This window comes from Heloderma suspectum, chromosome 1 (assembly GCF_057233095.1).
Source record: "Heloderma suspectum isolate Gila_16-S chromosome 1, 16-S_ref, whole genome shotgun sequence".
Classification (NCBI taxonomy): domain Eukaryota; kingdom Metazoa; phylum Chordata; class Lepidosauria; order Squamata; family Helodermatidae; genus Heloderma; species Heloderma suspectum.
In genome coordinates, this window is record NC_139458.1 from 165,837,445 (window position 1) to 165,851,731 (window position 14,287).

General features: G+C 41.4%; 1 protein-coding gene across 1 annotated transcript in view; it reads right to left on the reverse strand.

The window, feature by feature from the left end:
• Positions 1-14,287, reverse strand: part of LRP1B (LDL receptor related protein 1B) — a 1,474,154-nt gene that overhangs the window by 53,281 nt on the left and 1,406,586 nt on the right. The window contains exons 85-86 of the mRNA XM_084809602.1: positions 6,006-6,167; positions 1,203-1,377 (exon numbers count right to left, since the gene is read on the reverse strand). Coding sequence (XP_084665728.1) covers positions 1,203-1,377; positions 6,006-6,167 — 337 coding nt within the window. The remainder of the gene's footprint in view (positions 1-1,202; positions 1,378-6,005; positions 6,168-14,287) is intronic.

Genomic DNA, 14,287 nt, shown 5'->3' on the forward strand with positions numbered 1-14,287 from the left:
GAAGGAAAGGGGAGGAGCTGGGCTGGACAGGGAGGACTCCACAAGCTGCATCTGTCTCACAGGCCATAGTTTCCCTACCCCTGCTCTAGATGCCTTTCTCTCTGTGTTCATGTGTGTGATGAGGACAGGGCACATAGCTGTGTGCTTTAAACACATGCCGCTTTAAACACATGCCTGTCTTTTCTCCTTTGAATGGTGGCTTAACTAGAAAATGATATGGTGGAGGCCTTATCATTTTTCCCAGCGAAGAACTAAGTACGATAGCATGGAAGTATACGGAGCCAAAGTAAGGGAAATTCAATCACATGTGAAGCATTAAGGAACTATACTACAGTACTTAAGCATTCTTAGTGTCATTGGAAGGGAGGAGGATGGGGACAAAACCAGAATTAGTTGCCTCCACCTACTATTGGGTCTGAATCCACCTACTGTTGGCTTCTCTGTCCTCTACCCTACCAGTCCTAGTGGGCACCAGCTGCCAATGGTTTTAATTTCATTCTGTAGGCCTCCTTGCTTTTCTTTAGAATGAAAGCAAGACATAAATATTTTAATTAATTCATTCATTATTCTACCTGTGGTGGAAACCCACTAGGATGGATTTGGGACTTTTTTGAACTGGAAGTTTTATCTTAATTCCAAAAAGCTTACCCACTAAAATAAGCCTTGCCATACATATGCAGAGGTCTCTATGTCAGCACAGATGGCTACTGTACTGTGTGTCATGAGCCATACTATGTCAGAGAAGCTTCCAAAACTGCCTGAACCCACCTGATTTTGGGATGTCCACTGAATTAATTAAAAATATGGAATGGATTCTAAACTAAGTTATGGATGTGGGAAATGTTTCTCTCTATTTCCTGAAAATTTCCTGCATGCTGGTTTGTTCTGAATTTATGTGCAACTCTGAATAATTATTGTATATGCATATTTTAAAATAATAGACATCATTTAAAAATAGCATCAACTTGAAGTTCACGTACTTGCACAGAACCATTTGGCTTGATTGACAAGCAATTATATAGCCTACTACTACTTTGATATACGGTCATACTTTGTGCTTATATTGTAGCTAATTCTACAATTAGCTACAATGGGGGTTGGACTCGATGGCCTTGTAGGCCCCTTCCAACCCTACTATTCTATGATTCTTCTGTGTATATTTAAGTATGTGATTATTTGATTATCTCGTAATAGTTACTTACTTGCACATTATGTCATCACTCTCCTTGTCTATGATGCACTGTCCTCCATGGCATTTTACACATTTGTCTATTTCACACTTTGGACCTTCATATCGTAGAGGACAGACACATTCTACATTGCCATCATCAGCAATGATACAGGATTCAGAATTAACACAATAATGGTGGCAAACATCTGTAATGAATGAACATTTTGCATATATTACTAGTAATGGAAACAGTCTGTTTTCAATCAGAGTACATTAATAGTTTGAATAAACCAGGAACTTTTTTTCACAAGATATCAGTCAATCAATGATGTCATTGTTATTGTTATTTTTGTTATTTTTGAGGATTAACAAGTCAGAAAATATCTACATATATATGCTGTAGAATGTGTTTTAGTAACTACCGTGCTCTCAAATCTGAACTCATGACCTCACTTGGTAATGAATTATGATTTGAATTTTTGCTCAGCTCCCCATTTATGAGATAATACTTGTAATCTACATTACAAGATATTATAAGATTGCCTTGAAAATGCATATGGAACATTTATAAAAGCCATATTCAATTTGTCCTGTAAGAGCTCTTTATTATAATGTTAATTATTATAATGATGGAACATTCTCAACTATAAGCTAAACACTATAATATATATTTAGGCAACTATTGTCCACTATTAAAAAGTCTTCAGGTTCGTGGAAGGCTTAAATAAATAAAGCATCCCTTCCTTCATTAATGGATTTAGTTTATCTGAAATATTCTGTCAGCAGGCTTTCAAATCCGATAATCAACACAGTGTAGAGAGTATCCTTAAATTTACATTTAAATGAATTCCTTTAAAAAAAAAAGATGTTTGTAGAAGCAGTCAACTAGAAACAATTTGTTTGGCTTTGTGTAAACCTCAAGTAAATATTTTTTTCTTCATCTGTATGTCTGTCTATGCATGATTTATGTACTATATTGTTTTCAAATTTTATTTATTTATTTATTTATTTATTTATTTATTTTATTGCATTTATATCCCGCCTTTTTTCCTCCAAGGAACTCAAGGCAGCGTACATGATCCTCCTCCTTCCTCCATTTTATCCTCACAACAACAACCCTGTGAGGTGGGTTGGGCTGAGAGTCTGTGACTGGCCCAAAGTCACCCAGTGAGCTTCCATGGCCGAGTGGGGATTAGAACCCGGATCTCCCGATTCCCAGTCCAGCACTCTAGCCACTACACCACACTGGCTAGTATACCCAACTGCACTTATTTTTGGATCCATGCAGTTTAATATCAAGAGAAACAGAATGACAATTATTGTGTGTGTGTTTTTCATTCAAAGACTTGAGTTTATTTAATAGTCTCGCAACTGGAAATACATTCTGCTTATTTCAGTGAAAATTTCATTTAAGATGTAGGCAAATCTTTTTTGCTATTTAACAGATCTTGTTATTAAATTTAATAGTTTAGTATCAGAGCCTTCCAGGTTCTTTTTCTGAATCTTTAAATTTTACAGTATTCATAAGAAAAGTAAAACAGGATGATTTTCCTTGTATCATCTGATCAAGGCTCCATGTGTCTAAGAGACTGTGCACACTGCAGTCTAGAATTCCATCCTGGTTCATACACTTACTGGGAGGCAATCCAGTTCCCAAGATGGAGCAGGTGCATATAAACCCACCCTAGAGCCCTCTGTAAAAGATTACTTATATATATATACACACATATACACAAGATATAATGAACAATATCATCCTTGATGTTATTTTCCTTCTGTTTGGAAATATGCAATGTGAGAAAGATTTAACATCTACATGAAACAAGTGAGGTCATCAAGCATTTTGGACTGTATTATCATCAGTACGCTGATGACATGCAGCTCTATTTCTCCTTTTCATCTTTATCAAGTGAGGCTGTGGATGTGCTAGATCAGTGCCTGCTGTGACAATGGGGCAGTATCCAACAGTGACACATGGGGCCCACTACTGCTTTCATTCTGCACTCGGCCAGCCCCATCAATCCTATCACACAAGCAGCACCAACCGCTTGTGCAATGGAAATTTAGCGCTTCTGGGGGCAAGCCCCCAAACGAGCAGAAATGCTTGTTTCTAGAACAGGGAAGGTTAGCGAAGCTGCCTTTATGCAAGCTCCCAGCCTCCCCCATTCTAGAAACGAGTGTTTCGACTCATTTTTGGTTGCCCCCGGAAGCTAGGGATGTTGGAAAAATCTGATTAGGGGGTCGAACCTTGACAAGCTTTCGTTGGCTCAGTCCCCTGGACTCTGTCTGTTCCAACTTCCACCAGCTGGCCCAACTTGGTCCGCAGTGGGTCAGGCCAGCTGGTGGATTTTCTGTCTTTCTGTTAAGGATGGACGAAAGTCCCTTACCTTGTCCCGCAGCTTGCTTCGCGGTGGGGGGGAGGCGCTTCGGTTCTCCCCCTGAAGTTCAGGCCGGGGGGGGAGGCGCCCCACGCCGCCCGGCCGAAATTCAGGCTGGGGGGGAGGCGCCCCATCCCTCGCCGCCGAACTTCAGGCTGGGGAGGAGCGCCCCGTCTCCCCAGCCGCAAAATAAAAAAGTAAATGTAAAACACACACACACGTAATAGGCTACGTAACGATTTACGTAGCCTATCACGGCTAGATTTCCAAAGTCAGCCGTGATAGGCTACGTAAATCGTTACGTAACCTATCATGGGTGACTTTGGGGGGGGGGAAAAAGCGTGTACGCAAATGGCGGCGCCCATGGGCGTTCCTTATTTGGGCCCGGGTAGTCTACGTAAAGATTTACGTAGACTACGGCGAAAATAAGGGCATTGCTATTTGTACATGAATTTCTGTCTAAAAAATTGCATTGTCCCTGTGTAAATAATGACATTGATTAGCTATACCACTGAACTGGGAGTTGACATCAAATATTCACTTTTTCTTACTTGGTTTAAATTTTTAAAATCAAAAAACCCCTTACATGATATAGTTCTACAAAATTAGTTCTGGAACTCTCAAAGCTTTCAGCATATGCACAGTAATATCTTGCTCTGGTGCCCAAAACATTTGGTAGACTAACTATGAAGTGGTTTTGTTCCTATTAGCTGGGTCGTACTCAAACAGTTGAAATGGCTGAGGTGAGCTCAGTCCCTCAGGGACTGTGCTGTTTCCATGCTAAATTAGTTTTTGAAGGTGGTGATCAAGCAGATGAGGTTTAACAGAGTGAATCCAGTGAAGATGGACTTGATTTGATGCAGAGGTGGGATGCTCTAGGAGCTGTGATTTTACCTGTGATTTAATGGGATTGTTATCAGAACCCATCAGAACAGTTTCATAGCCTAGGGGTTTGCTGGACCTGTGGTGTCCATTGCACAGGTAGACTCTATGCCAGAAATGCTTTCTATCGCTTACATCTGTTTACACAACACAACAGATGTAAGCGATAGAAAGCATTTCTGGCATAGAGTCTACCTGTGCAATGGACACCACAGGTCCAGCAAACTGCACCAATTCTTGGGGAATAAGATTCTTGTCACCCTCATCCATGCCTTCGTAACTTCTCAGATGTATTGCTTCAACATACTCAGTATGTGCCCTAGGAAGCTTCTGCTAGTACAAAGCACTAATGCCTGCCACATGGGGGTGGTGGGGAAGTGGGAGCATACACAATAAATTTTACAGCATTTTCTCTGGCTACTAGTCTGTTTCCAGGCTCAATTCAAGGTGCTGGTTTTAACAGCTTCTGACATAAATATGCAGGGTACAACCTCTTCCCATGTGTCCCTCCCTGAGACAATCATTATATGAGGTCTAGTCATCCTCAGCAAGGAGAGAGTTGGTGGCAAGACTTTTCTGTTTAGAAAGGCATTTGGAGCTGCAGTTGGGTTGGGTTGCTGTTTTTTAATCTTTTTACTAGTTTGCAACTTTGTTTTTATGTTTTTTTTATTAATAGGGGATGTTGTTACCTTAATTATACTTGTAATCCACCTCGCATAACGTGTGGTAGATATAATTATTTTAAATAAATATAAATAAGATCCTCTGCTGAAGATTTGCTCGAAGTTTCTTCTTTGATGAAGAAAAATACAGTGTGGGGCATGAACAGCCCTAAACACTTTGGAACCCTTTGTCCAGAGTGTCTGTCCTTTCCTGCTTGCTTTAGAAGGCTATGTAAAGCAGGTCTTTCAGGAGGTATAAGGGGTGTGGATAACAGCATTGGCTGTTTGATGGTAGTTCTGTTTAGGGATGTATGAGAGATTTCAGTTCATTTTTTATCAGGATTTATCCAGTTTGCACCTTCCAGACTGAACACAGACTTGGATGCAATCTGCGGTCAAAGTCTGTAACAAAAAATACTAAATTCGACAGCATGACTACATTTGAAGAATGTGGATAAACAGATGCATACTTTTGAAAAATGTGCACAAATGTGCTTCAAGGGGAGAAGAATTAATACATTTCAAAGATGTGCATAACTGATGCATAAATTTTGGAAAATATGCACATATTTTCATACGAAAACAAAAACAAAAACCACGAAGCTCACAATCTGATGTGGACTTGAGTCAGAACAAGCTTCAAAATTTAATTAGGAGAACTTCAGCAAGCTCAATTTTTGCTAATTCACACATTCCTAGTTCTCTTATTATTTTTATTGTCTGATTAGGGTAACTTTTATTGTAACATAAACTGTAATTATATGGTTTTATTCTGGATGTTGCTACCTTGAGGAGTTTAAAAGAGGATACGCTACCATTTTTTAAATTTAAAAATGCAGGTCATTCAGTTGGCTATTCACTTTTTAAATATGTAATGCTTTACATATGCCACCTAATATTTATTATACTTACAGTACTGGCATCTGTCACCTGTATATTCAGGCTGACAATGACAACGGGGTTGATTTCCAGCAGTAACTGTGCAGGTTCCTCCATTTTGACAAAATCGATCACAAACTGTTTTATTGCAGTTTGGACCTGTAAAACCCAGGGTACAGGTGCATGTAGGCCTTCCTATAAGAAAGAAATGTAATACATGGTAATATGTACTTCAGTAACTAAGAGTGCAATCCTATGCATGTTTGGACAGAGAAAAGGCCTAAAACTCCTAGCATTCCTCAGCCAGCCATGCTGGCTGGAGAATGCTGGGAGCTGTAGGCCTTTTATCTGTCCAAACATGCATAGGATTGCGCCCTAAAAAAAAAAAAGTACATTTTTAAAACATTTTTTTGGTTTTCATATTTATAAGTATAGATCAATCAGCATTTTATGCTTTGTACAACTAAATATATTTATTCAAATAAAATGAATTTTGGTTTCATAAATGTTAGCAGAAAGAACAGCAATGGGACTATAAGTGAAATGGATGATGCACATGCAATTTGACATGTTTTATGTCATAAAATGTAAGAATGTAAAAAACATAATTCCTTCTGAGAATCATGTAACATGGAAGCAGGGATAGGCAACTTTTTGTGGATCAAGGACTGCAATCCATTCGGGGGAACTTTCCAGGGACTTCATGCCAGAGGTAGGTGGCCCTCCTAAAAAAACTGAGCAGGTCAATGCTAAAATTGGTTAGGCCACACACCTGCCCCCTCCCCATTCCCACAACTAAGACATATCCATTTATGTGTGCACACTAATTCTCACACACAACACAGATCCCCCATCACCTGCTGCAATTATGCTTGGGAAAAAATCAATTAAATTCAGTGAAAGGCTTTTTCCAAGCCTATAACTGCAGCTGGTGGGGGGCAATTTGGGTTGGGGGGTTGCAGTCCACGGGGAAGGCATCGTTAGTCTTTCCATCCCCAGCAGCAAACCCCTAAAAATACCTCCCACTGGCAGTTAGTCTCTTAAAAAGCTTCCATTGCTCACTGGGGATGAGGTGAGTCGCGGTCCAACGCATCTGGAGGGCACCGGGTGACAGAAGGATGTGCTAGAGGTTGTAAGTCCCAAACCTGAGCATTTTATTCCTGTACAGCAGGGAGGCACAGTCTTTTGAAGTGGAAAAGTCATCCTTTTTCCTTTCCTTCTGAACATCCATTCATTTTGCAAAGTGGTGAATGTTTTAACCTCATGACACACATCCTTTCAACCCTAATCCCCCTCTCCAGGACACTTATTTATTGCAAGCTGTCAGGGGATTCAGCAGGTCAGTTCCCTCTCTTTCTCTTCTCTCCGTTTTCCTTCTTCCCCAACTGAAACCCTAACACTCCATTTCTCAGCTTCTCTGAACCACAGAATTGTTAGCTCACAGAAGCCCTAATAAGGCATTTCAACAAACAACATCTGGGCTGAAGCTAGGGAGGGGTGTGTAGACAAACCCTTCCTCCAGTGTCCCTGCACACACCAGCTCTTCAGACTCCTGAATGTTGAGTTCAAAGATCTGAAGGTGGGGGGGCTTATAAGTGTGTTTGGCGGAATTTACTTAGAAGTCCTCTGGCTTTTGGAACCCCCATGTTATCAGGGTTCCTGATTGCAGGGAGACCTCTAAGCATGTTCAGCCAAATGTTCTTGGAAACCCCTTTCAGACCCTCATACACAAAGATCTGAACTGGAGCTGGTGAGTACAGGGACGTTGGGGAACCCTATTTGCTTGAATGCCTGAATAGGACTACAGTGTGCCTGACTTCTGGTTCCTTTTGACTTCCCCGTCAGGCTGTTGGCTGAACTGCCACCAACATTCTGTTGGCTGGGAAGCTCAGAGGTTCCTATTAGCCTGTTGTTACATACTGTTTCTTGCATACTTCAGCATATGTAGATATACAGAAACCGCTGCCTTTTTGCCTCATTTTACTTCCAATCTGACCCCCAAACTTCTCAATTTGCTATTAAAATGTTGCAATGTACTCCAGCCCATAGGAGAAGTTCAGGGCTCCAAACAGTATGGAAAAGGAGGCCTGCAGTCCATCTTGTTCAGGCCATATGAGAATATTTGAAGAAGAGACAAGAGAAAAAGGACACACATCAACCCAGTCCTAATCCTCCCCTAATTCTAATATTTAGGATATTCTAATATTTAGAATAATTAGGATATTCTAAGTATAAGCTGCTGGGAGTTTGAGCAGGCTAATTCCCTCTCCTTGTCCATCTCCAGGTTCCTTTCCTCATTCATCAATTGATACCTGAATATTCCATACAACCTTTACAAAGGTCTGTATACCTACGGTCAGGGCCAGAAATATTGGAACAAGGATAACTGTTTTGGCAGTTGGCCTCTGTATACCACCACATTGAAGTTGAAAGGAAACACACCCAGATGGGAGCAAAGTCAGGACTTTCAGCTGTAATGCAAGGGGTTCAACAAAAGTGGGGCACTAACCATTCAGGAAGTACAGCCAGTGGCATACACACACACACCCCATCGTTGGGGGCTCATAAGTAATGGAATGAATGGCTGACAAGCAGCTGCATGGCCAGGTGTGGCCTGTTTCCATTCCATCTCAGAATCCCCCCACCCTCAAGCTTAACTACAATCCTTATAGTAGCTGGAAAGGTGGAGAATGGATTTTTCCAAGCCACAATATATTGTTTCCTGTCTATTGAAGACTTGGGCTTGAAATGGACAATAAAGACCCATTATGTTTACAAAAGTTCTGCTCCTAGTGGAGATGAAAATGGCTAGAACTGGTGCTTTGATATGGATCAATGCAGCTCTCTGAATTTTTGGACTTCCCTTGGAGGAGTGTCTATGGGACTGTCACAATCAGCACCTGCACTTCAAACTTCACCACTACGTCAGTGATGAATATAGATAAAAATCTGTCTGTTTTAAGTACTCATTTACTCTCTTGCTTTAGTGCTCTGAGAAATTGTAATTAACTTATACAAATTAAAATTGGAAACCGTATTATAGAATTTTACATTTATATTTGAAACTAGCATAGCTGAATTTATTAATTTTTATTGATTTATGTTTAATTTAATATCATTTCTATTTCAGTTGTAATCTAATGCCCATTTTTCTTGTTTTATATTGTGAGGATCCAAGATGATAAACAATAAATATAAAATATTTGTAACTGTGTACAGTTTATAATGTATGGCCAGTGTTCATTGGATATAAAAAGTTAAGTTACTCTTGACATATGCTTAGTCATAAATTATTTTAAGGCTTAAATAATTAACTTGTAAGGCAGAATTAACTTGTAATGCAGAATTTGAAGGGTCTAATTCCGACCCCAGTCTACAAAAATTGTTATAGACAGGTTTATGCTAGTGATGGATCTAAAAATTATCCAAACACAGCTTCAAAGATGAATTCTGGCAGATTTGTATACTTACATCAGTATGAAAGAAACAAGAAAGTTATTTTCCTGCTCAAAATAAAACATGAGTTATAGAGGAATTTAAGGCTTCCCTCTGCCCCCCCCCCCGTGTCCCAGCTTCCTTGTCTCCCATCCATCCACGCACACTCCTCCAAGCCCTCTTCTATTCCCCTAGCCTTATTTGATGCTCAAGCAGTAGATGAAGGGATGGTGTCTCTCCCTTTCCCCTTTTCCCCTCTCCAATGCCTAGCACACTGCAGTGGCTGTGTTTTGGATGCAAAGGTTGTTGGGAAATTATTATGATGTTTGCCAGGTAACCTAAATTAGTCCTTTTTTAAAAAAAAGATTAATTCCAAATTGAGTTTTCTAGGCCTACCTGAATCTTGGCCCTTGCAACCTAGAAGGTCTTTCACCCATCTCATTTTGCATTACTTACTGAAGTTTGGGAGGGAGGGACTCATTCAGGAAGACTTCAGGCTTCAAAAGACACTCAGACTTCTGTGCAGTACATCCAGGGACCATGAGAGCTGTAGTCCCTACCCCAAGATGCTTGGGACTGAGGCCATAGTGAAGCTTGAAGCTGTCCTCGTCTAGATAGGATCCTATCTGCTCCCGCCTTTGCTTTACTTACTGAAGTGTGTGTGTGTATGTGTGTGGTGCGTCAGAGATGATTTCCTGGCCTGGATAAGACCCTTTCTGCCACTGCCACCAATCTCTAGTAGGTACTGAAGTACAAGTAGAGCAGGGAGGATCCCATTCAGTTTAGAAAGGCCTCTAGGCCCTACCATATTAGTGCAACAGGACACAGGTCTTTTTTGCCCTATTTTGGACCAAATCTGGTGCCATATCATCACTAGTAAAAGTAGGGGGCTCAACATTAAGTTTAATTGGAGTATTCATATGAGTAGTACTGCGTCATTTTGCTCATCCTTGTTTATTTATTTCTTACATTTCTATACCACCCAATAGCCGAAGCTGTCTGGGCAGTTCACATTATCTAAATAATGGCTTTGATCTTAACTTTTCAGTCTATGAAGAGAAGGAGCTTCCATTCATGGAAGGAGAGTTGCATCCATGGAGGAGGTCCTTCTGCGAGCACATCTGTCCTTCTCTGAATGGAAGAACCTTCTGTTTATGGAGCAAAAAGTTATAATATCCAAGCCAATGTCAGGAAGAAATCTTGACTATATGGAAATGATACTATTTACACATAGTCTCATTCACATGAAATGAATGGGAAAGCAAATGGGTGTTGCTGTTTTTAATGGTGGGTCACGCATTGTGCAGCCCTACTGTAAACACTAAAAAGTTACATGCATTGTTCCAAGATGTAAATACAATATCAGTATATTGTACACTACTGTTAGATCCTGATTGTTCACAGCTTCTTGAAGAATGTTCCTGCATAGCTAAACATATCTCCCATCATCATAATGTGTGAAACAGCTGTGGAATTCATTCTCTTTTTGTTGATTGTCCATTCCAAAATATCTTATGCTTTTGGCTAGGAATTGCAAATACTTCCCCCCAGCACTTCCTTTCATCTGTGACCGATCTTTCATGAGTTCTATCCCATTCACCAAACATGTTTTTAAGAACATTTCCAGAGTACCTTTTGCTATTTTTAGCTCTACCCTCTGCTTATCTTTATTGATCTTGTCCACCTCTGACATGGTGATATCTTTAATTTTGTACTTCTGGCCAAAATCTATGATTTCACTTATTTTACTAGTCTACTTCTGCTTTTCCAGCATAAGATCATTACTACAGTAATATGCTAAAAATATTCACCCAATTGGTGAGAAATCTTTCCTTCCTGACCTTAAAGTAATCTTCAAGCCTATTAGTTTAACAGTCCTTATATAAAAAGTTAGGCTTACGTAGCCTATCACGGCTGACTTTGAAAATCTAGCCGTGATAGCCTACATAAATCTTTACGTAGCCTATCATGTTTTTTTTTTTACTTTACTTGGAAATGGTGGTGGCGACAGCCGGTCGGAAGACCGGCCGCCACCGCCGCTGAACCGCCGCCAGGACCCGCCGCCATGAGGGACATTCGCACGAGGTAAGTCCCATCCCGGGGGGGGCGGGGGGGTGTCGGAGAATTTCCCCACCAATTTCGGGGGGCCGAATGCGTTGGCATTCGGCCTCCCGGAGATTCGTGGAGAAATTCTCTGACATCCCTAGCCTATCACATTTTTTTTTTTTTTACTTTACTTTACTTTTTTCTTTCACGGCCGGAGAGGTGGGGTGCTCCCCCCTGGCCAGAATTTCGGCGGGGAGGGATGGGGCGCCTCCCCACCCACCAAGAATTTTGGGGGGAGAAACAGAGCGCTTCCCCCCCCCCGAAAAAAGCTGCGGGACCAGGTAAGGGACTTTCGTCCATCCCTAGTTAGGCAACAACACTTCCAAATGATTGGCTTTTTCTGTAGCCTCCCACTTCTTTCACACAACCTGGACCCTGTCTCTACAACCACAGAAGGAGGAGGGAATGGTGGCTTACCCAGATTTTTCTTGGAATTGGCTTTGGTCCAGGCAGGGCTGCATGAATGGGTGCACTGGAGCAGTATAAAACACTTCACAGAACATACTTCCAGGTGGGGTGGGGGTATTTAGGGATGTCAGAGAAATCTGCTGCGGATTCAAATGAATCAGGAATCCACAGCGGATCAGGACCACTTACCTCTGCTCCAGGAGGACTGGAGATGAAACGGCACTCGGCTGCTTCTTGCCAGCCAGAGCCGTTCGCCTCCTCCCTGCTGATTGCCATGTCCTTAAAAAAAAAAAGGCAGTCGGGAGGATGTGCCCATAGACTTATACGCAAATAGAGTCATGAATCTTGTGTATAAGTCTATGTGTCCATAGGCTTATACACAAGATTCACAGCTCTATTTTGCATATAAGTCTATGGGCACATGCAATCAGCAGGATGTTCCCATAGACTTATATGCAAAACAGAGCTGTGACTCTTGCATATAAGCCTATGGGCACATAGACTTATACGCAAGATTCATGACTCTATTTGTGTATAAGTCTATGGGCACATCCTCCCGATTGCTTTTTTTTTTAAGACATGGTAATCAGCAGAGACAGGGAGGGGGTGAACGGCTCTGGCTGGCAGGAGGGAAGGGAAGGACCTCCAAGCCAGTTCCCCCCCCCCCGGAATCTGAGCGGTGTGGAACTGCTCTGGAGGATTCCAGGGGGGAGGAATGGATCACCTCCCCCCCCGGATTCCCCACTGGAACAGACACTGGGGAATCCGTACACCCCTAGGGGTATTTGAGTGAAAGTTATCTGACTGGCAGGGGCTGCTCAACCAATAAGAGATGCTCCCCCCGCCCCCACTTTCACCTTCGATAAAATCCCAGAAGGTTTCCTCCTGTGTCGCTACATAAATCACTCTCCTTCTCTCTCTCTCTGTCCCCCCCTCCCCAGCATTATGTACTCTATTAAACAACAATCACTAAAGGAACACAGTGTACTCCTTCCCCTGAAGCTGACAATTCTGGGAACAGTCTCATTCTATCTCCCCACACCCCCCAGTGTTATTTACTCCCTCACAGAACAATAACTAATGGAACACAATGTTCTCTCTGCCCCAATCTGCCGATGCTGCAGTCAATAAAAGCTTCAAAGCTCCAAAACTTCAACATTAAGGCTCCTGAATGTGTTATTTTGATTCATGAGAATCTAGTAACTTCGGGAGTGCGCATTTCAGGGACAAGCCTCCTTGACCACAATGGGAGTTACTTCTGAGTAGACACTAATTGGTTTGTGCTGGGAAACACAGGGACGGGAAACACCCCTTGACTGGGGTCATGGTGAAAGGCACACCCCTGGGCAGGGCTAGCACACCTGAGATAAATGCGGGGGTTGGACACACAACAACTATATTGCGGAGAACCTGACTTAAGGAAAAGAATCAGACATTAAGCAGTCTCAGGAAATCTAGTTTTTCTGTGATAAACTCCGGAGTGGCTGCTGGATTGCCATGATGTCATGGATTCCTAACGACCTCCAAATGCTGCCAGTTTGGAGTAAATTGCTGGTGGAGACACTCCCATGGATCTTAAAAGGAAATGGACTCAAACTTGCCAAGAATAATTCATACAAGTGAAATTTGTGGCCAACATCTTAATGCTTTTAAATGATTCTGCCTTACACCAAATACATGCGCGTGCACACTTGTCAGTCAGCTCTTATTAATTAACACACTCTTTTAGGGTGGGTAATGAACATTTATTACCAATTTATACAAGATAAATAAGTTGTCTACCAGAAAACTATCAAACCACTTTGTGAACTCAGCAACAGAAGATTTAGAAAAATGCATTTATACAGCACACTTAACAGTAAATAATAAAAATGTAGATGCTGGTCACAATCTAGCAAAATTATGAAAAGCTGTAGAATGATACATAGTCATTATTAATTTCAGGCTCCAATCCTAAACACATTACCTGGAAGTAACTCAGTGGGACTTACTTCCAAAGAGACATGCACAGGATTGCACTGCACATTCATTTGATTTGAAAGAAACTTACAGCCAGCACAATCCTATGCATGTCTACTCAGAAGTAAGTTCCATTTAATTCAGTGGCACTTACTCCTACATAAGTATGCACAAGATTGCAGCAGTAGTCATTTGCAGGATTGTATTGATTATATTTAGAGCTCTAACTATTCAGAAATATAAATATTATGGGATGGACATGCAATATTAGGCATGTTTACTCAAGAGCAAGTCCCATTCAATTCAGTGAGACTTACACCCAGGAAAGTGCAACCTAAGTTAGCCAAACTTTGTTCCCACTGAAATCATTGGGATGTAAAAGTCATGACTAACTTGCCCCATTGACT